The sequence below is a fragment of the Ambystoma mexicanum genome, chromosome 4p, assembly GCF_040938575.1.
Source record: "Ambystoma mexicanum isolate Mex_15411 chromosome 4p, UKY_AmexF1_1, whole genome shotgun sequence".
Classification (NCBI taxonomy): Eukaryota; Metazoa; Chordata; class Amphibia; order Caudata; family Ambystomatidae; genus Ambystoma; species Ambystoma mexicanum.
In genome coordinates, this window is record NC_090927.1 from 530,199,307 (window position 1) to 530,222,589 (window position 23,283).

Sequence of the window (23,283 nt, forward strand, 5' to 3'; positions counted from 1 at the left end):
ACAGTTCTACTATGCCAAAAACAAAGCAAATAAACTACTGGTGGCTAAACTGGCCAAGACAAGAAGGAATAACACAATTGTGGGCCTCTGGGATCAGCAGGGCAAGACTCAATACTTGGATCACGACAAGCTTCAAATCGCATCGACCCACCTGACCCAGGTAATGACCGCCCCGGCCCGGGACGTCAAAGAACAGAGGGAGTACTTGCAAAGGGCGGCGCTCCCCCGACTGGAAAACGCAGCTCGGGACTCGTTGGAAGCCCCAATCACCAATGAGGAAGTCGATGAGGCGATAAAATCCCTTAAATCCCGAGCCCCAGGCCCAGACGGCTATACGACGAAGTTTTATAAAGTCTTCAAACCCCAACTAGTGCCACCTCTGGTACAGCTGTTTAATTCATTCAGGGACACAGGTACCATAACCCCGTCGATGCAAGAATCAATCACAGTTTTGCTGCCCAAACCTGGCGGTGACCCGAAGAATCCTGCGTCCTACAGACCGATTGCTTTGCTCAATATAGATGTCAACATATACTCCAAGATTTTAGCAACCCGCCTGTCCCGGATTTTGCCAGAGATAATCGACGCCGACCAGAGTGGCTTCATCACACACCGCTCTACCGCTGATAACATCCGTAGAGCTCTGAACCTGGTGGATCTTGCCTCCCGAGACTCCCGAGAGCTGGTGCTTCTGGCCCTGGATGCAGTTAAGGCCTTTGACAAGGTGGACTGGAACTTCATGAGGCTTACCCTCGAGGCCTTTGGCTTTGGTCCAGAGTTCTGCGCCATGACATTGGCTAACTATACAGCGCCCAAGACCCTTCTCAGAGTCAATGGCATCCTCTCCCCCCCTATCGACCTGACCTGTGGAACCAGACAGGGATGCCCGTTATCGCCACTGCTTTTCGCACTAATTATGGAACCATTCGCCCAACGGATCAGGCGAAACCCGGCGATTAAGGGCTTCCAATCGAATACAACACACCACAAACTGGCTCTCTACGCAGATGACGTCCTACTAACTATCACGGAACCTCGTACTTCCCTCCCTCAGGCCCTAGCTGAGATAGAGAGCTATGGAAAGGTCACAGGCTTTGCTGTCAACTTCCAGAAGTCGGCTGCCATGGGGGTGGGTCTGTCCCGAGAGATCCGGGAGGCTCTGGCCCCACTATGTCCGATACAATGGACGACTAAGAGCATCAGTTATTTGGGTGTCCAGATCCCAGCTGTCCCGGGGGAAGTCTATCGAGCAAACTTTCCCCCACTATTCACGGACCTCGAGGCAGACTTAAAGCGGTGGGCGGCACAGGAGATTTCACTGATGGGCCGCATCACGGCCTGTAAAATGAACTTGCTACCAAGGCTCCTATATGCCTGCTCTTCGCTTCCAGTACCAATCCCGGCACCTGCTCTTCAGAATCTACAAAAGAAAATGTCACGGTTTATCTGGAAAGGGAAGAAGCCCAGAATCCCTAGGTCCACGATGCTGGGCAATGCTAGACTGGGTGGCCTCGGAGTCCCAGATCTACAAAAATACCAGATGGCGGCCCAACTCGCCTGCATCCGATCCTGGCAGATACTTACCAACCGCCCGAGATGGGTGGACCTCGAACAGGCGCAACTACCGCTCCCGCTACGTTTTCTCCCGCACATCAATCCCTCCGAGCGCCGACTGTGGCAGAACCTCCTGAGGACCACCAAACACACTATTGCTGTCTGGGATAAAGCGCTGAAACAAAAGAAAACCCCAGTGGGACTTGGCCCTTTCTCCCCGGTGTTCCTGAACCCAGCTTTCTCCCCTGGCTGGTCCACCCGGAACTTCAGAGCCTGGATTGCGGGAGGCCTGGAGACCCTGGGGCAACTATTCGAAGGGGGACAACCCTGCACCTTTGGGCGTTGTAAAGAACTCTTCCAACTTCAGGAACAGGATAGATTTACGTACATTCAGCTGCGCCACTGCTGCTCCCATCCTCAGACCCGCCAAGCTGCCACCCGCCCTCCCACAGCCATTGAACTGACCCTAAATGACCTCCCAACCAGGGGGAGAATTTCCACTCTATACAAACGCCTCCAAAATGACTTCCTAACCTCTAAAACCCGATACATGGCCCAATGGGAAGCGGACCTAGGCCACCCAATCGAGGATCAGCTATGGGTTGACATTTGGTCGCGGGCGCACACTTCCTCATCTTGCATTACGAACAGAGAGGGCGCATACAAAATCCTTCTTCGCTGGTATTATCCTCCCCTGAGACTACACCATATGAACCCCACACTTAACCCGGGCTGCTGGAGGCAATGCGGCCAAGTAGGGTCTTTCTTTCATATGTGGTGGTCCTGCCCGAGGGCCCAGACCTTCTGGAAACAATGCCTAGCAACAATCGCAGACATCACTCAGATACGACTTCCCCTGGAGCCCGAGCCCATCCTCCTGGGAGCCCCGGTCCCCGGGATCTACCCTAGATCTGGCACTAGGGCCAAACTACTGTCCCAATGTCTACTGGCAGGCAGAAATGTAATAGCTCGCACTTGGAAAACCACAGAAGGACCACTAATGCCTTTTTGGTGGATTAAAATTTGGGACATCTTAATCGCGGAGAAGGTGACGGCTGCTGGGGCAGGCCGTCTACATCGCTTCCAGAACATCTGGGGCCCGATCCTGGACTTTGATCAGAATTATCCAGCCCTGACATACAAGCCCCAATTAGCCACGAGAACCTTACGGGACGAGAATTCGCAGCTGGGACAGGTAGAGGAACATTAAGACCAAGGGGAGGGGAGGGAAGAGCAATCAACTGTATCGCTTTTGTACCATATGTCGTGACTGATTAAGTTTTGTATCACCTTATCCTGTTTGTTTAAAATAAATATTTAAAAAAAAAAAAAGAAACATGCTCACAACCACAGATCGATGCAATGGGAACGAAAACCTGGGGTCACTACAAAGTTTAGCTGTCAGTAGATGATAAAGCTGAAGTCTCCCAGAAGCACAGTTTAGTCTAAGGCAGAACATCTTTCTTTTAAAGACAAATGTCACAAGTCAAGGTCTCCTTTGAAAATGTCACGTGATGGGCGCTGGTGGCAAGGAACATTAGAAGGAATGTACATGTTTCAATATCTGTGGATTTTCTGTATAACTATGCCTTCGAATATTAAAGCAGGGTGCATTTACTCACTGATTATCTGTGTGTTGGTCATTGAATGAGTGTGTACCTGTTTCTCCGGAAGAAATCCCCTTCAGAAAGGAGACTGCAGAGATCTCATACTGGACAGTGGTGCACTTTATCTCTGCTAACACAGGCCGAGCCAAGCTGCTGCTGCTGCTGGGGGAAGCAGGAAGGGAGCACTCTGGCTAGGCAGGTCTCATTTCTGTTACCTGACCAGTCAAGGCGTGCACACCTTATCGCTGCTATCTCTTTATTATACAACACACTTCCCAGTCTGAAGGGTATGCCTGGGCTAAAAAGGTGAAGTAGGTTTATAAATAGGGAACTAATTTGGTTTAACAGCTGTCCCGCTGCCTATTTTGAAGCTGTGGTATTTTTCGCCAGCCTCTTCCCTTTTAATCATGGGGAACAGACATCCACACATACATGGGAGCAACTATCAGCAGGACACTCCTGCTAGACAGATGGAGACAGCTTATGAGGAGAACCCATTTACAGCTATAGTACCACCACGTTACCCACCACTGCCAGAGTCGCATCACCTGACTCCACTACCCCCTCAACATCCCAGCACTGCTTTTCTCCCACGTGCATATCTTGGAATACAGAATCACTTGAGAAGCCTGTCTAAGGACCATTATCCCTCCACAATGAGTCTGCAACAGTTGAGGGACTTCAGAAGGACAGGGCCAGGGGTAGTCAAAGCAATATGATGGTCTTCAATATGACCTACAGGAAAGTGCATCACACTTTGGTTAAGACACTACTAATAAGGGGTTGAGAGACCGACTGGACAATGTTTTGGATGAATTACAGAAAGATAACATACCACCTCTAGAAGATGGGAACAGGGGTATCCAGTCAAGATAATTCCAGAGGGATTCCTTACTGTGCCTTGTGTACTGTGCCATGTGGCCTGGACATCAGATCAGTCTGTTAGGTAGCATTTCTGCCAGTCCTTACAAACCCTTGAAAGTTTGCTAGGGAACTAGAAAGCATCATGGATTCCCATAATCTACCACCGCAGATTTGGCAGGATTAGATAAACAAATCATTACATCAGAACAGCTTCAAGCAGCTGGAACAAAGACACAATGGTCCCAAAGCCTTAAAGATCAATTAATGGGGAACGCTGCTGGAATACATCAGAGGCTGGACATGACAAATATTGCCCTAAAAAAAGGAGTTAAAATACTGGGCGTTGCACTATTCAGGCCCCCATATCAGCCCCCATGGGGCTCCCAATGCCAGAACTGTCAATAATTTGAACACTGGAAGGCAGAGTGCCCCAATAGGTGTACACCATATATGCCACAGATCCCACCCAATGCATACGGCTGGAGTAGCCAGACCCAACTTACACCCTGGAACCCTAAGCCATCACCAGAGCAAGGATACCCTCAATTACATGCAAAGGCAGCCACACCACCAGCCTAGCCAATTGAACCCACAGGCAAGCCCATATCGGATGACTTTCAGATTTCTCATAGGGACATGAGGCCCCAGAACAATGCATGAAAGCGCCCACGTTTAAATTAGGCACAACCAACCCATCGTTGCCGGCTAAAATACAGGTGCATCACACAAACTGCCTAGTAGACAAAGGAGCTTCACAGAGTACTCTTAAAACCCAAGATTTTCCCTTGCCATGTTCTGGAAGAGCAGTAACGACAATGGGAGTGGGAGGGTGTCACAACACATCTACTTTTAACCACCCCAACTGTGATAACCCTGGAGTACCTCACCATGACAAAGGCATTCCTACTCAGCCCAAACACCCCATGGGATCTCCAGGGTATGGGCTGCCTCAGCATCATGAATGCAACCATTTATTGTAGACGGCAAGGTTCATACATTCACCTACCTCAGGATCCTGCATTGGCGTTAGATCTCCTAACAACAATATAAGCCTGTATATTAGCAACACACACAGAAGTACTAAAAACATCGCAAACTCGGTTGTCCGAGTGGCTTCAGGATGTTTCAAGGCACTTCATGAATCACTCAAAGTATCCCATGCATTATCTAGTGTCATAAATTATTGCTTCCACAACTCTTCACCCATTCCAACGAGGATTGCACCAGGGTTCAGCAGTTTTTTTATTTTTTTGGATAAAGTCAACCTAGTCCGCACTAACATAGTGAATAATGTAAGTAGAGAGATACAACAAGGAAAACCGGTGGTTGGTGAGAGCGGAGAACCAAAGTTCCACTTTAACCTGGTTACTGAGGTAGCGATGGAAAAGAAACACTAAAAAAGATATGTGGCCCACCTCCTGCCTGAGCGACATCTTCCCATCTAAACTCAACTTCAGCAATCTAAAAGCTTACATCCGCTTCCTAATACGCTTCGTCAATGCATACTTTAGCCATAATCTGATCCCTGACATCATCTAACCGGTTGTGGTAACACAACTGGCAAAAAAACAGGCCTGAAGGCCAAAGTAGCAAGTCATTTGGCCTATCACCAACACCCCTTTACTCTTGAAGATTGTGGACAAGATTGCTACCATCCAGCTACAGCAACACCTGGAATGTGCGGGTATCCTCCAACCGAGGCAATCAGGCTTTCCAGCAAATCATGGGACAGAAAGCATCCTCCAGGATCTCCAAACACACATGCTGGACACCCTGGATCGATTTAAGTCGGGGCTGCTGATGTTACTAGATCTGTCCGCAGCGCTCGACTCGCTTGATCACAAACATCTGTTGGAAACATTAGTAACCACAGGCAACTGCTCAGTAGACATGACGAATTGGATCTGTTCCTTCTTGAGCAACAGGCAAACTAGGGTGTGCTGGGGCAATGCCACTTTGGAATCAGAGCAAATATACTGCGCAGTGCTGTAGGACGTGTGCCTATCACCAGCCCTGTTAAATATTTACATCAGGCGCCTCTATGACCTACTGACAAATATAGGGACTCAATTTACAAACTACGCAGAGGTTATTCAACTCTTCATGAACTACGCAACTACATCCGCAACTCATACAGGCTAGTCAACTTATCCGAGTCAGTAAAGAACTAGATGTACAATAACTGCATGTGCCTTAATAGTGGCAAAACTAGACCCCAAATAGGCAACGATAAACATCGAAGGCAGTTGCAGCCCTGTGTTGAATAAGGTGAAGACCCTTGGTGTTTTCCTAGAGGCCTCCATTGGAGCTGATGCACATGTATGTGGCATGGTTAAGAGATCCCAGTACCATCTGAGAGTGCTTAGGCAAAACAAACCTTTCATGACATCCAAGAACTGCTAAACCCTGGTCAGGGCCATCATCATGTCCAGGCTCAATTTGTGAGCGCTGCTAAGAGAAGAGATCACATTTTGAGCACTAGGAATGAACGGCTGCCTGTGGCCGTGAAGAACAAGTTACTCTCTTACCTGGTAACGTTCTTTCGATGGGATGGTCCGACGACATATTCCATATCTATGACAGTAATCACCGCAGCACAGCTGCAGTGATTACTGTCATAGATATGGACATACGTTGGAGGACCCAATCCCCTCGAAACTACGTTTCAAAGTAATCTCCCTGACCCACAAGTGCCTCTATGGTAATGCCCCTGCTTACCTAAAATACAGTCTCAAACTGTATGAGCCACGCAGACCCCTTTGATCAAGCAACACCCAGTGCTTGGTTAATCCAAGAGCAAAATGAGTGAGGTGGGGGATGGGCAGTCTTTCCCCATACAGGCAGCCCAGGCCTGGACTCCTTGCCCATAGACCTAAGATAGGAAAACCATCTGCTGACATTCCGAAAACGCATAGAGACTCTTATCTGAGTAACAGGATGTTAGATCCATCCTTATGCTTCGTCACATGGTCTTCCAGTCCTGATGTGCACCCAGACGCCGAAATGGTGACAAGCGCTGCAGGCTGCACCTTTTATTAATTTTGCAATGCAACCCTGTCCATTAAGTTGTACAAATCATTTCTGCCACTTTAGAATACGATACTGGAGAGGTGTTGTAATTTTGCAATTCTTTCATTTTTCTATTTTTCTTATCTTCTATTCTTAATTGACAGAATAGTTGCAGTCAGACTTAGAATTGATCTTTGGACTGTGCACGCAGTTTAAGACCGGGGTCAGTATTAGGACCCTATCAAGGTATCCTTTTCTTTATCTTTATGCTCCCCACTCTCTCTTCCCCTTTTTCCAATTTGCTCTGACCATCCCCGCAAGACTGGTTCTCTTTTCTTTTATCTTGGGGGGCGATTGCACTTTGCACTTTGTATTCATCCTGCATTGCAGGGAGCTTAGGTGGTTGTCATGCACTTTATCTGAACATATTCCATATTGTCTGTTTTTATGCTGTTTTATCATGCATTCAGCACCATATGATATGTGATTTAATATGTGAACAATAAAGACTATTTGATTTTATATTATCCTTGACCTGGCCTATCCCCTCATTTGGGCTCTCATATTGATGGTTACTTACCTTGCTTGATTCTTCTAGCATTTTTTCCCCGCGTTACCCCCACCCTCTTGCTCACTTGGCTATGGCACGTAGTCAATAAATAAATACAAATAAAAAATCTATTTGTTGAAATGTCGCTCAAGTATGGTTCGTAGATCTGTTCTGCTCCTTAGAGCGGCCCATCTCCCCACCCTCACCACGCTGAAACCGAGCCTCCTGATTGGCAGGAATGACCGCCGCTGCCACATGTGTTGTAGGCCAAATGTGATAAACACAGCACAGCATATATGATATGATAGGTTATTTATAACGCGCTTAATACCCAGAGGTTTCTAAGCGCGGACCCGGGGATCGAACCCGTATTGCTCCGTGTCTTGCTTCCAAGACAAGCACATTGCCACTCAGCTATCCTCCCGGGATTAACCCCTTGTGTGAGTTTAAAGCATGTATATATAAAATTGTTCACAGGTTTTTGTACATAACCTGAACGCGATATGCAAAAGTGCTTTTTGGAGTTACTGTCTTAATTCCTTCAACAGGTCACTAAATGTGGCGCTATATCATGTTTGGAGAGCCGCAGTTTTGTGATTAGATGAAAGTATGAAATAATGAAACTTTGCAACGCTGAACCCTCAGGATCTAGATAAGTTAGAAACTGTAATTTTGATTAAGTATTTTAGGATTGTATTTGAAGTTATTTAAGTTGTGGTTGGATGTTTCAATACAATGCATAATTGAATGATTCTTATGAAAGTATTTGTTTCAAGATTGACTGTATTTTAATTTGGATATGTGAAATAATTCATAAAACGCATTCATTTAAATTTAAAAATACATTTTAAAAAAACAAGACACTTGTGGGCAACCGGGTCCAATGATGCCAGGCAACTTCTGTCAACAGTAGTCATACCCTTGAAACAAAATGTCCCATTCCCGAAATTCCAACAGTACCCCCTTACACCACAGGCAACAGAGGAGGGTTAAAGTCATAATGGATGGCCGGTTGACACAAGGGATACTTGTGTATACTATTTGTCCCTGAAACACGCTGATCTTCCCTGTGCGAAAAGGTGAGATATTGCGAGAGGTCAAATGGAGACTAGTGCAAGATGTAAGGGCAATTAAAGAAATTGTGGCCCCTAGGGTCCCTGAGCTGCTTAACTTGCACACAATTCTCTCAGAAATTCCCACGGACACCACTGTAGTTGATTTATGCTCAGTACCTTTCTCTGAGCCAGTTGCAGTTGAATCTCATTTCCTTTTTGCCTTCTCCTTCCAAACATGGGGTAATCAAAATTGCCAAATGACCTGCACTAGGCTCGCCCAGGGATTCATATATTCCCCTACCATCTTTTGCACAATATTGCATGCCGATACAGCATCTGTTTTCCGAAAGATTCGACGCTCATTCATGACATTGACTGTCTACTACTTTGCTCCCCTGAGGAGCAGCAGCACAAAATAAATGTTCATTATTTGTAACTTGGCAAAGTCAAGCTTAAAGGTGGCCCCATCCAAAACTCAGTTGCGTCAACCTGAAGTGAAATACTTGGGACACATCTGAACGCCTGGCCACCGGGCCTTCGATCTATCCAGAGTAACTCTAATAATGACCATGCCCCACCAAACACAAACGCTGAATTACGATCCTTTTTGCAGGTTCCAAGTGTATTGCTGCCAATGGATTGTATATTATGCCATTTGGTTGAAGGAACTGCAGGGTGCATGTAAGCGGGGGTTGAGGGTGCCCAAATGAGATCGTCTGGACACCAGTGTTAAGGGAAGGTTTGATCAAATGAAAATTGCACTGTGGACTGCCCCGGCGTTGGGCCTACCATGTTATGAGAAACCTTTTGTTCTTTGTGACAAGTGCTCAGGTGTAGCATCTGGGGTTCTTACATAGGATCATGGAGGCAAGTCATACCCCGGTGCATAGTTTTCTACACCTCTGGATACAGTGGCTCAGCTTTTTCCAGCATGTTCTTGAGAGTAATTTCAGCGACAGTGTTACTGACAAAGAAAGTTTCTTTTATACACTGGAGGGTAACTCCCTACTCTGTATGGGACTGGGAAGAATAATCCAAAACCATCAGGATCCGTCCCAACAGGAAAGTAAACTTTAATTACTGCAGTAGAAAAAATGTCCTTCGCACTGTCTCACTCCATGATGAATAGAAAAGGATCACTACTAAACTGGGTGCTGCTAGTCACTATCTCTGGTAGCATCCTTTTGTCGGCTATTTGCTCAACAAAACATCATATAAATGTACGATTCAATCACACAAGTTGATTTACCATTCTGGCAATTTTGTCAACTGTAATAATATACATGCACTCCATATTAAAGCCTATTCATGGAAAAAGTCAGTTTATTACAATAATTGTCATAATTCCACAAAATCAAGTATTAACATTTTACAGAAAAAGAAAAACCAAGCATGAAGAATCCTTAAAAGTCAAAATAACCACACATGGGAGTTAATTCCCTAGTTATTTTTACAAATCCTTTTCAATAAACGAATAGCAACAAATAACATCAAATGGTAATCTATTCATTTGAGAACAATGTCTCACTAATCTTGCAAATCTACTCGGGGGTCTACGTATGCTGCCTATTTGATTCTAAAAAGGGATCCCACTCAGGCATAATTGAAACTCAAAATGCAGGGGTAAAGTAATGTACCCTGTTGTAAATGTGCAGCGCTTTGGTATAAAGAGCTATATAAGACTAATAAATACAGATACAAGTACGTTTCGGCGTATAGATGAAATGACTGCCTTCCTCAGGCCCAAAAGTCAGATGTGCAATGGGCAGGACCACTGAGGAAAAAGAAATAACACAAAAGGGAATTTAAAGTTCACCACGATCCCCAGACAACACCCATAAATAAACTGAAATACAAGAAAGGTCAACTGAGTCAGCGATTAAAGAAAACAAGCCTGGTGTTACAAAAATAATTTATAAAAGCTACATCCTATAAAAAATGCCTGTCCACATAAGAACATCTCTTCACATGAATATGGCTAGAGTGCTGGTGGATATAGGTAGAGTGTGTGCACCTATTTAGTTGCTGCAATTGATTTAGGCTATCTTTTGACAATTAGGGTCCCACATGCTGTGCATTTCCGTTGTTTGCAAGTACGAATGCTCTTTAATGATCCATCCATCACATTAGAGCATGTGGGCCCTCTTAATGTTGCTTCACTGTTACCAGCACCTGTGCTGGCAGATGAAGATTTACATGATTGGGTTACTATGGTTTTCTAATATACTACTGGCAGACATGACATATAGTAGGATTTTAGGAGGGCACACTATTTTCGTGGATGGCTGATCCATGCCCCTCCCCTCTTCTGCAGTACACTCATTTGAATATGCTGTTTGTTGAATAGTTAAATGATTAATTCAATGTTTTGTTGGAGCGAATGACACATGATCCCCAATCTGCTGGGAGGTCATTGTGTTATCATCTGCATGTCATCTTGCATCCGCTGACTCAGTCACCATCTATAGGAACAGTAGATATGCTTGGGGCATAGCCGATGATTTTGGCCAATTTTGAAAGAGTGGGTGTTTTTCACCTCAGCAAGGACACTGAGAAACCCAATGGTATTCTCCCACCTACTCCTTTGGGATCTTCCATTCAGGTGGCTTGGGAAGGGCCATCACTTTTGGAGCCCAACCCTGGGGGGTGGACAAGCGAGGGAGGATCACCCGAGTGGAGGGTCACAAGGGATTAGGAGGAGGATACCCAAGAGCGAGACATGGTATTCCCCCATTTCCAATAATACGCCAAACCACTCTCCCTCAGCCTTCATGGGGTATTTTCAATCTCACCCCATCTCCCCCTCCAATTTCCAGCAAATACTGAGACGAGGGGAATGCAACTAGGATCAGTGAAGATTACCCATAGAAACATAGGGAAACCTACTATAGAAAGAGCACAAGTTGTCCCACTAATCGAGTCGGGCAGGGTCAGGCAATTGATAATAACCACTCACACCTTGGCTTCACTCAAAGTAAACCTACCCACGCACGACAAAGGTCGAACTCTCCACTGGATCGCAGAGTACAACTGTAATGTCAACATCACGTCCATTGCTCCCCAGATCTGGACGGGCTATCATCTCCTAGCTTTTACATTGGCAACCAATCTAGCCACAGCCCAGACCTCCCCGCTTTCCCCACCTACCCTCACGAGGAATATAAAACATACGACAGTCGACAAACTGCTGCCCCACATATAACCCAATCTTAATTCCTTACACCAACTTGAACGCCAACTCCCTAGTTGAACAGTATAACGAAATGAACTCGGCCCTTGACAATATTGCACCTCTCAAACTAAGGAAGAGTAAACCTAAAAAACACCTCAACACCTGGTTCAACACTCACTTAAAAAACCTTAGACTACTTAAAAGAAAGCTTGAAGGTGCTTGGAGACTCTCACCCTCAGCAGAAAACAAATGAAACCTTACTAACATCTCAACCCAATAGAAGAAAGGCATCCTCCTAGCTAAACAGGAGACGTATGATAACAGAATATCACAATGAAAATCTAGCATCAAAGAATTGTTCATTATTCTAAAAGAACTGGAAACACCCATAGTACCGCAAGAGAACTGCACCAAAGATAAAATGGGGTGCTCCAGTATCCAGCACGCCTCAACTAATAAAGTTTCCAACCTACAAACCAAAATCGCCCATAAGAAAGCCTCTCTAGCACCTTGAACTTCTCACAGTATAGCTCCATTGCCGCATTGCAAACATGAAACTCGCTTCAGCTTCTCTAAAGTTTGTCATTGAGGTGGAGAAGGGCATACTGGGACTCAAACCGTCCAATTGCAAGGGTGACCAATGCCCGACACAACTTATTAAGGACGCTGCGAGAGAACTCGCGCCATTCATAACTAAACTTATCAACTCCCCATTCACAACTGGTAGGTACTGTCCTGAACAATTTGAAAGAATCATGGGTACTACTCAAAAAGCAAACCCTTGACCCCGCCATACCCACTAATTTCAGACCCATCACGACTGTGCCATTTCTCTTAAAAATCCGAGATAAAGTGGCCTACATTCAAATACAGAACTTCCTGAATCTAACCTCCTACTAGGTTCTCGCCAATCCGGATTCCGTCCCCAACATGGTATGGAGACAGCTCTAATTGGTCTTAAGGCCCAAATAGATGAGCTCAGAGATAAGGGCCAATCAGCCCTACTCCTCCTACTAGACCTCTCAGCTGCATTCGAATTGGTTGACCATAAAGTCCTACGCAGCCACCTAGACTCTGAGGCTCATTTCTCTAAGGAGACTATAACATGGATTGAGTCATTCTTGAGCAACAGGACCATGAGAGTCTTTTCACCATCGGCATCAGCAGACCCTATCCCTATAACCTGCGGTGTACCTCAGGGATCTTGTGTGTCACCAACACTCTACAATGTATTCACCAAACCCCTCTTCCACGAAATGGACCATTTGGGTATCGCCTACACGAACTATGCAGATGATAACCAAATCCTCCTACCTCTTGCCGGAGATTGCGTCGTGGATTTCGCTTATGGTGAATGGAATTTATGGCATCGTTCAGGCATGGATGGCCACCCATGGACTATGTCTGAACGATGACAAAACTGAGCTTATTATCCTAGGCAGCTCGACCCACCTATCTAAACTAAGCCCAGATTATGCCAGCTTCGCCATTGATGGAAATGACATAAAAGTAGCTAAGGAAGTGAAGACCCTAGACTTCTATCTAGACGCTTCCCTGAACTTCACTAAACAAGTCAACTCCCTAGCCTCTGCTACCGCATAAACGTGCAAACTAATCAGAGCTAGTAAACAATTCCTCCCCACTGACAGTTGCCTTATTCTCGCTAGAGCCCTCATACTCTCTAAATTGGATTACTGTAACATGCTCTACATTGGTGCGAACAAACAGATTATCCAGAAAATACAGGTACTCCAGAACAATGCCTTGAGAGCAGCACTTAAGATCAACAGAAATGAACATATTTCTTCCACCAGAAGAAAATACAAATGGTTATCGACCTTTGATAAAATCCAACTTAAAATGGCCTCCCTCATATACAAGTGCCTCAATAATAGAGCACCGCCATATCCTACTGATAGAATCAGCAGAAAAACTTCTCTTAGACCGACTAGAACAGCCAACTCTAATTGCCTCCAAGTACCACGCTTCAAACTCTCCACTATTGGGGGACAGAGAGTCCCAGTTAAGGCTGTGCAATTGTGGAACTTCCTACCTCCTGGTCTTAGAGAACACCAGTCCTTCTCCAAATTTAGACAGAACTTGACTGACTGGCTGAAAGAAAATGATAAATAAATAATTATCCTGATAAACATTCATAGACCGTAGACCCCTGTGGCCTTGGCTTCTCTTGCTCGGGTCCCAGACCCCTTCAGGCCTCTCTTGCTCGGGTCCTAGACCCCTTTGGCTTCATCATCGGGTCCCAGACCACTTTACCCACTGTAGCATAGTCTCTCAGGGTTCCTGTAAGCCTCCCGGTCTCCCAACCGTCCTCTGGTTGCTCACCGGTCTCCGTCTGCTGCTTCTGCGTATCTCGTCTCCACTCAGAGACCTCCTTCTTCCGAGCTCTGCCGCGGCTTCCTGCTTTTGGGCGTCGCAACCCAGGAGGACCAAGCTCTACAGCTCCCTCGACCAGCTGGTGCTTATTCTTCATGCTTACAGACACGTCCCAGCCACAGCAGAGCTCTGCTGAACGTCTTTGCTGATGGGTAAACGCCCCGTCATTGGTAGCTTCGTTTGGCTCTTGACTGCGGGCACCACAGCTCCCAGTTCTTCCAGGGAGAATATCTCTCTGCATTTGTATTTCCCGCTATATCAGTTGTGCCTTGGCCAATAGGAAATCTATAAAGAATAGAACGTTCAGTATGGTTCATAGAGGTGCTGCTTATATTTCTACACTTCTTCCTTGTCTCAGTACTGATCTTGAGAGTTCCCAGCGAGTCAGTTAATTTCTTCATTGCCTCAGAACCCCCTAACTTACTGGTTTTAAGAAAAGGAATACCAGGGACAGTGTTGTAGGGTGTTGTAGGGTGTTAGTGAGGATTGTTGGTTAGGGTTAGGTGGGCTGTGGGGGATACCATGTCCTCCCCAGGTCATCACTAATCCCATAGGGGGCTTCCCTCCCATGAGATCTACCCGCTGAGAACCCCCCACACTCCCCCAGGGGGACTATCGGGTAGCAGCCTCATCTCCCTGGCCTCATAGGAATGGGCTCCCCGTAGGGGAGAAGTGACGACATCCGGAGATTCATCACGAGTCAGAGAATCCCCTCAGAGTCAAGCTCAGAAAAGAGCGGGAAAATGTGGGAGGAGCTACTTAATGGTTTGGTACCTTGAGGGCCATTCAAGGGATAAAAAGGCTTGCACTTCTTCCACAATGCCCATACCAGGAACAGCCTCAGATGAGAACAGTGATGCAAACCCACTGGCTGAACATTGCAGTTTGAAAGTGTTTTCACCCTCCCCTCTGCTTCTCTGCTCTTTTCACTGTTTTGATTCTATTCTCTTCTCTTCTCTTCCTGCCCCTTCTCTCTCTCTCTCTCTCTCTCTCTCCTCCCCCTCTCTCCTCCCCCATACTTGACCTAGTATGATAGTAACAAATGTTTGTTTCCCCCCCCTTTTACTTGTAACCCCCCTTCATCTCCCTCCAGCAATATCTGAAATGTCATCAGGCCTAGTACGATAGTCGCTTGTTTTATTCCTCTCCCTCCTCTCTCCTCCCCTCTCCCTCACTTCGTGTAATTCTCGGTCTCTACCAGAAATGTCATCAGGCCTAGAACTGTAGTCGCCGGTCTGTTCGAATTTCCTTCCTATCTGTGTCTTACCACTTGCACTATTTGAAATGTTGCTAGGCCGAGTACAATGGTTAATTTCACATTCTTGTTGTTCATGGCCTGTAAGAATCTTTTGTATATTCCCTTGTTCCCTCCCTTGTCTTGAAGCGCTTTGAAACACATTGTGTATAGGCGCTATATAAACGATCATATCCCCAATAAGAAAAGCAGTCAACCATGTTCCAGTGATGAGCCTGCAGGGTGGAGCCCTTAGAGAGGCAGCTGTGAGGTCACAAATAAACCAGCCAAAGAACACGGTCAGCAGCACCAGACACAGAACAATGGACCTGGACAAAGAGCTGTCAATCTCTATATCGATAACCATATAAACTGGTGATCCCAGTTAGATGGCCTATTTGACACATTTGAGGCCTAGACATTGGCCAGTTGTCAAAAACATAGCTATGAGAGATGCACTTACAGGTGTGGCAAACCAGTAGTTGACGTCAGACTAAGACCTGCCATGATTAAAGGATGTTTATTTAGATAAAAAAGAAAACTATCTAGCCCTACTGCTATGTGAGAAGTTCCTTGCGTAACCAACTAAAAGGGGCTTGTCAAAGTACAAAAGAACTAGTCTTAGTCCAAATCCTATTAGATAACTGGCCCTACCACTTAGGAAATTAGGAAAAAAATAACAAAAAGAAGGAGCAAAAGCCACTGTCCTTGGCCTCTGCCTGGCCCAACACTTGGATCTCTTTTTCAGGGCGTTTTTAAATGTTCCATCAATTGTTCACAATACAGTTCACAACCTCTCTACAGGTTTGGCATGCCAAATTTTTATTCCATATGGTTCCCTCTTTTAAGGAAGAAAGGTTTTAATACATTACCCCAATTTCCGACTTGGTGCTTGATAATGTTCCGATTCGATACTCCATGACTGGAACCCTCGAGGTGCTCCCTTTCCCCAGTTTGGACTGTCTCCCCGTTTCTCAGGGCTCTCTGGCCCTCCGATAGGCTTGCTTTAGCTTGGCTAAGATTGGGCGTCTGCCGTTCGAGTTTATCTGACTCATAACCGTTGTGGCCTTCCCAGCCTTGGCGGTTAATTCTTCTCAATTCTTAAGAGCTCTCTAAAGTCCTCTGGTCCTTGGACAGGCTTTCTTTAGCTTGTTTTTTTTTTTTGTGTTGCCTATGCCTGCTCTGGTTTATCTGCTCCCATAAGCCTTGTCCCTTTCCCAGCCTCGAATAGAACTGTTCTGCCATCTCAACAACGTTACCTCTTTGGGAGCGTTCCCTTCTGCTGCTTGGCAGCCAATCTCATGCAGAATTTGGGGTTCCGGCTCTCCATTGCAGTCTGGTCTCAGCGTCAATTAACGGGCCCCAGGCCCACCACAGCTTCCGTGTGCTCAAGCTACTAAGCGAGATGGTCGCTTTACCGTCCCAGTCTCCTTGACCTAGGCTTCTTTGCAGGTCGGGACGCCAGCCTTTGGCGTCTTGCAAGTGTTTCCTTCACTCTCCACTCTACGGCTGGCTCCACCCCTCCAGGACATTCTTGCACAAGCGTAGGATTTTCGCTTTTCGATTCCAAGTTCCTTGTGGTTTTATGTACATCATCACAAACAAAAGGGTTGTGTTGCTGCTCTTTGGCTGTGGATTTCAAGCGAGATCCAGCATTACCTGAAGCCCAAGAAATGGAAGAAATGTCACTATTATGTGACTCCAAAACAGGGTCAACAGTCTTACCGATGTACACATAGGCAGATAATGTGTTCTGGACAAGTAGTTCCTTGTTGGAATATGAGTCCTTGCTCCCAAGAAGGGAGTGACCTCCCAGACAGGTCCCCCTTACCCAGATCCCTAGAGAGGTTCTTGCTGAGCAGACTCCTCTCCCTACCCTCAAAGGTGGAGGCTCCCCTCTGGTGGGAAGGGTTGAATAGTCCAGATTCGTCACACAGGTAAGAAAATTAATATTTGATGCGCAGGAGCTAAAAGCAGTTCCTGGATATCTGGTATCAGAGTGAGCAGAAGCTACCTCTGGGAAAGTAGCTACTGTCTCTCAAATCGAAAGCACGCATGAGATGAAAAACTGTAACATTATCTCTATATACAACCCATTATCCTATAAATGTCTTAAGCATTTCCCAATAATCTATTATACACTTTCCACCACACACCGGAATAATGTCAAATAGGTATGTGTGTGTATACCACCAGATAACCTATGAGCCAATAGTAGCTGTTGGTATCAAGTCAACTATAATATCATAGGCTATAACCAGGAACTGAATATCTCCCTGCATTAGGTGCAGTCTTTTCCCTCAACAGGAACAACATCATGACTAGACGACAATTCTGGTTAGACTACTCCCTGATCATTGGCAAACGGATGTGTCCCTCCTACGAATGAAGAAGAAAGTGATTTTGCATGCTACCCATTATCACCTACAGATACATCAACAAAGTAACTTGCAGAGACTTTGCGAAAGTTTTTACTGACCACATGACAAAATGGACACAAATGTGGACCCGGAGACAGACCCTTAGTGCCACCATGAGATCAAAAAGGGTCTACCCCCTAATGCCCACAAGAGAAAAATCTGAAACCAATAATACATGGATCCATAAGAAACTTGGCAGACATCAAAAGAAGGGGAGGAAACTGGAAGGTCTTGGATGTGAATGGCAGCCACACCTTATGCTACCCTTTCTGCTCCCCTAACCCGGTCGGGCAGATGCAGCAAGTAAACTCCCTTGTGCCAACTTCCATAGCACTCCAAGTGATTTATCGGACAGGTTACCTTGTTTTAACTAAGCACTGCAAAAATGTTCCAACTGAGAGAAGATCAAGTGTTGAGTGCCTTTGTAAAACGTGCCTAGGCTTGTGTTCCACTACTTTTGCATGAGACTGGGCATGCATTACAAAGACTCAAGGGACCATACGCAAAGTAATATATACAACCTTTTCTCAATTCACCTCCAAGTAGAACTAGTGATTGCTTTCATCTTAAAACAGAATAATGGTTGCAGCTCTTACCTGATTTGTCAAGCCTTTCTCTACAACAAGGTTTCTGAAAACAGCTTCAGCTATTGGCGACCGGCAGATATTACCTAAACAAATGGAATAAGTGCCTTAAGTATATAGAATGATTATTTTAAAACAAAATAAAATGTTTTTAACACAAGTGGGAGAATGTTGCATTACATTTATAAAGCACTTGTATTCTGTACATGAATGTATAACAGACGTATGGAGCCAGGCCTCAAAATCTGCACTAGCCACTGGCTGGTGATAAATCTACCCTTGGAGAATAAGAAATGGTGTGATTTGTGTATGTGGGCAAGAGCTTGCAACCTGAAATTAGTAGCAATATCAAAACGCAGGAAAACATTACAAACGCACACAAAATTATATAGATAATGAATTTTGAACAAATCATAATGCTGACAGCGTGCTGCAAAGACTGTTGTCCAACTCCCTTATTTCTGTGTCCTTGATTTTTAACTGGTGCACAAAACACAAGGAAATAAAACAGCTCTCTACGGTGTTAAAATTGCTGCATAATGCACACCCACACACAAGCATCTATATATTGAGTCATGGTTGCAAATGATACATCGAACTTTACAGAAACCAAATATTCTTTCCAACTTTCGTTACCGTCAATCAACTTTTTCCTTTTGTGTATGCGGCTTTCTAGTAGTTGAACGTGCACTACTTGGCCTACAATCTCAAAATGTCCAATTGGATTGTTAAGATTCTGAAGTGGTGCATTGTACAACGATTATGAAAACTGTGTTAGACAAACTCAAAGGGCGAAAAACATTATTTTTAAACATGTGTAGTAGATGCAGAGGGAGAAATGGGATAAAGTTCATACCACCAAACATTTGCGATAGATGCAGTTGGTCAAAAGAGATTAAGTACATACTAGGGCTGGGCGATATAATGAGTTTATCGATATAGCATGAGACAATGGGCCTCATTACAAATCGCCCGGTATGGAAACAACAGTGGCAGTAAACCCGCTGCCACTGTTTCCATGCCGGGCGATCACAACTCCTGCAGGCGGGAGGTGATGTTCCCGCCAGGTCTGACCTGGCGGGTTTAACACCGCCTGCCTGCAGGCGGACGAGGCAACACCGGCAGCATTACGAAATGCTGACGGTGTTTCCATGATCCCCATTCCCATTGAGTCCCATAGGACTCAATGGGAATGGGGATTAACACCATTCTGCCTCTGTGATTCCCGGGAAACCGGGGTTGTAATGCCCCAGTAATTCCAGGAATCATGGAGGCGGAATGGGAATACGAGTCCGGCGGTAACCAGGCGGTTTTACCGCCGGACTCGTAATGAGGCCCAATGTCATTAACATCGATTGAATATATATTATATATAAGTTGCTGTTTCCATAGGAAGAGCACTTTCTGGGTGGCTTATAACTTTGCTCTCCCTGGACGAATGCTCTCCAAACTTTGCATAAAAAGTATATGGGCCACTCTGAATTTGTTATTTGTTTGCAAAGTTTGGTGATGTTTGGTCGGGGGGGTGTGGGGGGAGTTATAGGGGGGTTCCCAAAACGTCTTTTTTTCCCATAGACTGAATGTGGGGAAAAAACTTTGCGCACGGCTACAGGCCAAACGTTGAACGGATTTGCACCAAATTTGTGGCAGGGGCTTGGACCCGAAAGCGTGCTTTAGTAAATTTGGTGACAATCCGTCCAGTACTTTCCTTTAAAACGACCAAAAAATATGTCTGAATAAATTAGTGATATCTATGTCCGCTCCGCGGTCACATTTCCCTGTTCGCTCCGCGGACATGATACCGATTGGCCTGGGGGGTGGCGTCATCAGCGCGGGCACGCGACGTCTGCGCCGATTGGCTACAGCGAGCCGTGATGTATGTCAGAATGTGTGGATGCGCCCGACATCTTGGATCTGAAGACAGCGCGCTACTTACCAGAGGCGAAATGCTGTTTTTAAAACTGTTTTGCTCTCCTACAGTGCGTGGGGAGGATCACAGAGTAGGAGACGGATGAAATACTGTACTTGTTTGGCCGGCAATTGTCCATTATATATTCTGCATTGGCGCCTTCTTCAAGATGTTTGTACCGGCAGAAAATGAGGGATCTAATAAGGCTACTATTTGAGTCCGTGCTATGTACAGGCACCTTGAAAATGTTGCAGGACACACGTGGCGTTAGTGACCATTAATTTTGAGTGCATTTCCCCATTATATTACATTTGCCTATGGGTGCGTTATTGCTTAGTACGTCACCATGGTCGTGACATGCTGGAGTGGTTGTGGGCAGGGCCTAGATATTCTGCATTGGCGCCTTCTTCATGAGGTTTGTACGTGCAGAAAATGAGGGATCTAATAAGGCTACTTTGAGTCCGCGCTGTGTACAGGCACCTTGAAAATGTTCGCAGGACACGCGTGGGTTAGTCACCATTAATTTTGAGTGTATTTCCCTATTATATTACATTTTACTATGGGTGTGCTATTGCTTAGTACGCCACCATGGTCGTGACATGCTGCAGTGGTTGTGGACAGGGCCTAGAGTCTTGGATCCATGACCGTAGGCCAAAGGCCATACTTCCAAGACTGTAGGCCCTGCCCACAACCACCGCTGCATGTCACGACCATGGCTACACATGTAGTATTATCGCTTACATGGTTGAGGGGAGAGTGTACAACGAAGTTATAAGCACTGGAGTTATAAGCCAGTGCACATCAACACATTGCAATAATATCTATGTACAAACAGGTAGGAGTGCAGTGTCTGGTTAGAATAAGTGAAGCATAGCACACCTATCAATACACCCGTACTACTGTACATCACTGAGATGATCGTGGGCAGGATGTAGAGTTTTGCTTCCATGGCTGCAGCCCGTAGCCCATACATCATACTCGTAAAACCTTAGGCCCTGCCCAGAAACACCACTTCATATTAATGCAGTGCATACACTCGTCCTATAGGTTAGCATGTCAGATGGTTCTGGGGAGGGTGTACAGTCTTGGCTGCATGGCCGAAGCCCATGCACCCAGAAACGACCTTGTTAGCGCTGGAGGTATAAGCCATTGTACAGCTATACATTCAAAAGTACGTGGACATATATCTTAACCTCTAGGTCCTGCCGTCACCCACTGCAGCACATTCGAGAGGGACGTTAGTGACTGTGTTGCTTTGGTGGAGTGGCTGTTTCCATAGAAAGAACGGTTTTTGGCTGCCTTATAACTGTCCTACCCTTGGACGAATTGTCGCCAAACTTTGAAAAAAGAATATATCGGACACTGACTTTGGTTGGAAAGTTTGCTCATGTTTGGTGCAGGGGGGCGAAAGTTATAAGGGGGAAGGGTTCTCAAAATTTCTTTTTTGCCCTTACACTGAAGAGGGGAAAAAGGGCATGCTCACGACCATGTGGCTCTTTCCCAGATTGTTTGCAGAACAGCGTGCAGTAAGGTAGCTTTGTTCGGTGGTCCCCTATATTTTACTAATGTTTTTGTGTGCGCGGATACCGCCAGAAACCGCTCCAAAACAAGAGAGCATTAGACTTCTCACACTCAAGTAATAGTATTTCACAAGGTGACCTTTGAGGGGGCCCAATGGGGGCCCAATGAGCTGTGGAAGCACAAAGTGAAAAAGTGCAGTTTTCTTGTCTGCAAAATGATAGGTTTAAATGGAAGTTTGTGCTCACTGCACCACAACCAATTACAGCGTGTGGATTAAAATGTGTTTTGCACTAATATTACCCTCAGATTGGCCTCTTCAGTTTTGAGAACTAAGGCCATCATCTGCACTGTTTGCTTGAAACAGTGCTTCTGAAGCTGTATGGGAGTAGAGGTTCGCATAATTAGATTTCATTATGTTGCTTCAAAGCAAGAATGTATTTGCCTTCTGAGTGAAGGACACACGAGTTGCTTTTTTGGTTGACCGCTCAGTACGCCCGCTCATTCGAGTGAATGTAAAGGGGCAATTGTTTTTTGACCTTGAGCCCAAGAGAAACTTGCTCGCTATTCACGGAATGAAAGGGTAAAAAAAAAAAAGCAGCAATCGATTAGGTTATGTTTTAAAAAGTTTGTAAGTGACATGCATATCAGTCAACGAAGATTCTTCGCTGCAAACACATTCGTGACTGATTTGCCGAAAAAGAATGGAGGCTGTAAATATTTTGTAAGTTTACTTTGGCCCACTGTACAGCAAACCGTGCTTTATTTTTACATAACTGCACATCTAATTGTGCTAATATAATTGACGTATTATTTTTTTGCCCTTGTACAATTTTCCTGTAATGTTGCAGAGTATGACTGCACTCAACCTTTTTTACTATTTATATTTCTAATTTGAAACGCTTACTTTGTCCACATAGCTTTGTGTATAACTTTGCACGTTTTTTTGGTCCTCTTTGAAATGACGAGGCGTAATTTTCTTTTATTTGTCCACTCTTTTTTGTTTCATACCTTAATTATCGTCTTTCTGTGTACTTGCCATTTTGTTTTCTCTTACGGCGCATGCAAAATCTCACCGTTACTAACCTACACCTATAGGTACACTTGGACATTAGTAACATATTACTAAAATTTCAACTTTGAGCACGTATTTTTGTGTAGCACTTTGCACATTTTCTATTTGATCTTTTAAAAAATGTTGGTACAGGTTGGTTACTGACACTTATTTTTTGTAACCTTTCCCGCCTAGGTATATTTTGCCGTACTGTGCGTGCCATGGTTTTCAAATTCCGAGTGAGGGCTTCTTCGGACGGCAAATACAACTGCTGGTGAGCGATTGCCTGTGCAGAACAATAATGTGGACTGACACTGTAAGCCCGCTTTGTCCGTTCGCTGAACTCGTTATTCAGAGCA

The 23,283-nt window shown here is 45.3% G+C and overlaps 1 protein-coding gene across 5 annotated transcripts in view; it reads right to left on the reverse strand.

Moving 5' to 3' along the window:
• Window positions 1–23,283, reverse strand: part of ACP1 (acid phosphatase 1) — a 302,138-nt gene that overhangs the window by 230,810 nt on the left and 48,045 nt on the right. For all 5 annotated transcript variants that reach the window (XM_069606057.1, XM_069606056.1, XM_069606055.1 and 2 more), the window contains exon 2: window positions 18,456–18,529. In XM_069606057.1, coding sequence (XP_069462158.1) covers window positions 18,456–18,529 — 74 coding nt within the window. The remainder of the gene's footprint in view (window positions 1–18,455; window positions 18,530–23,283) is intronic.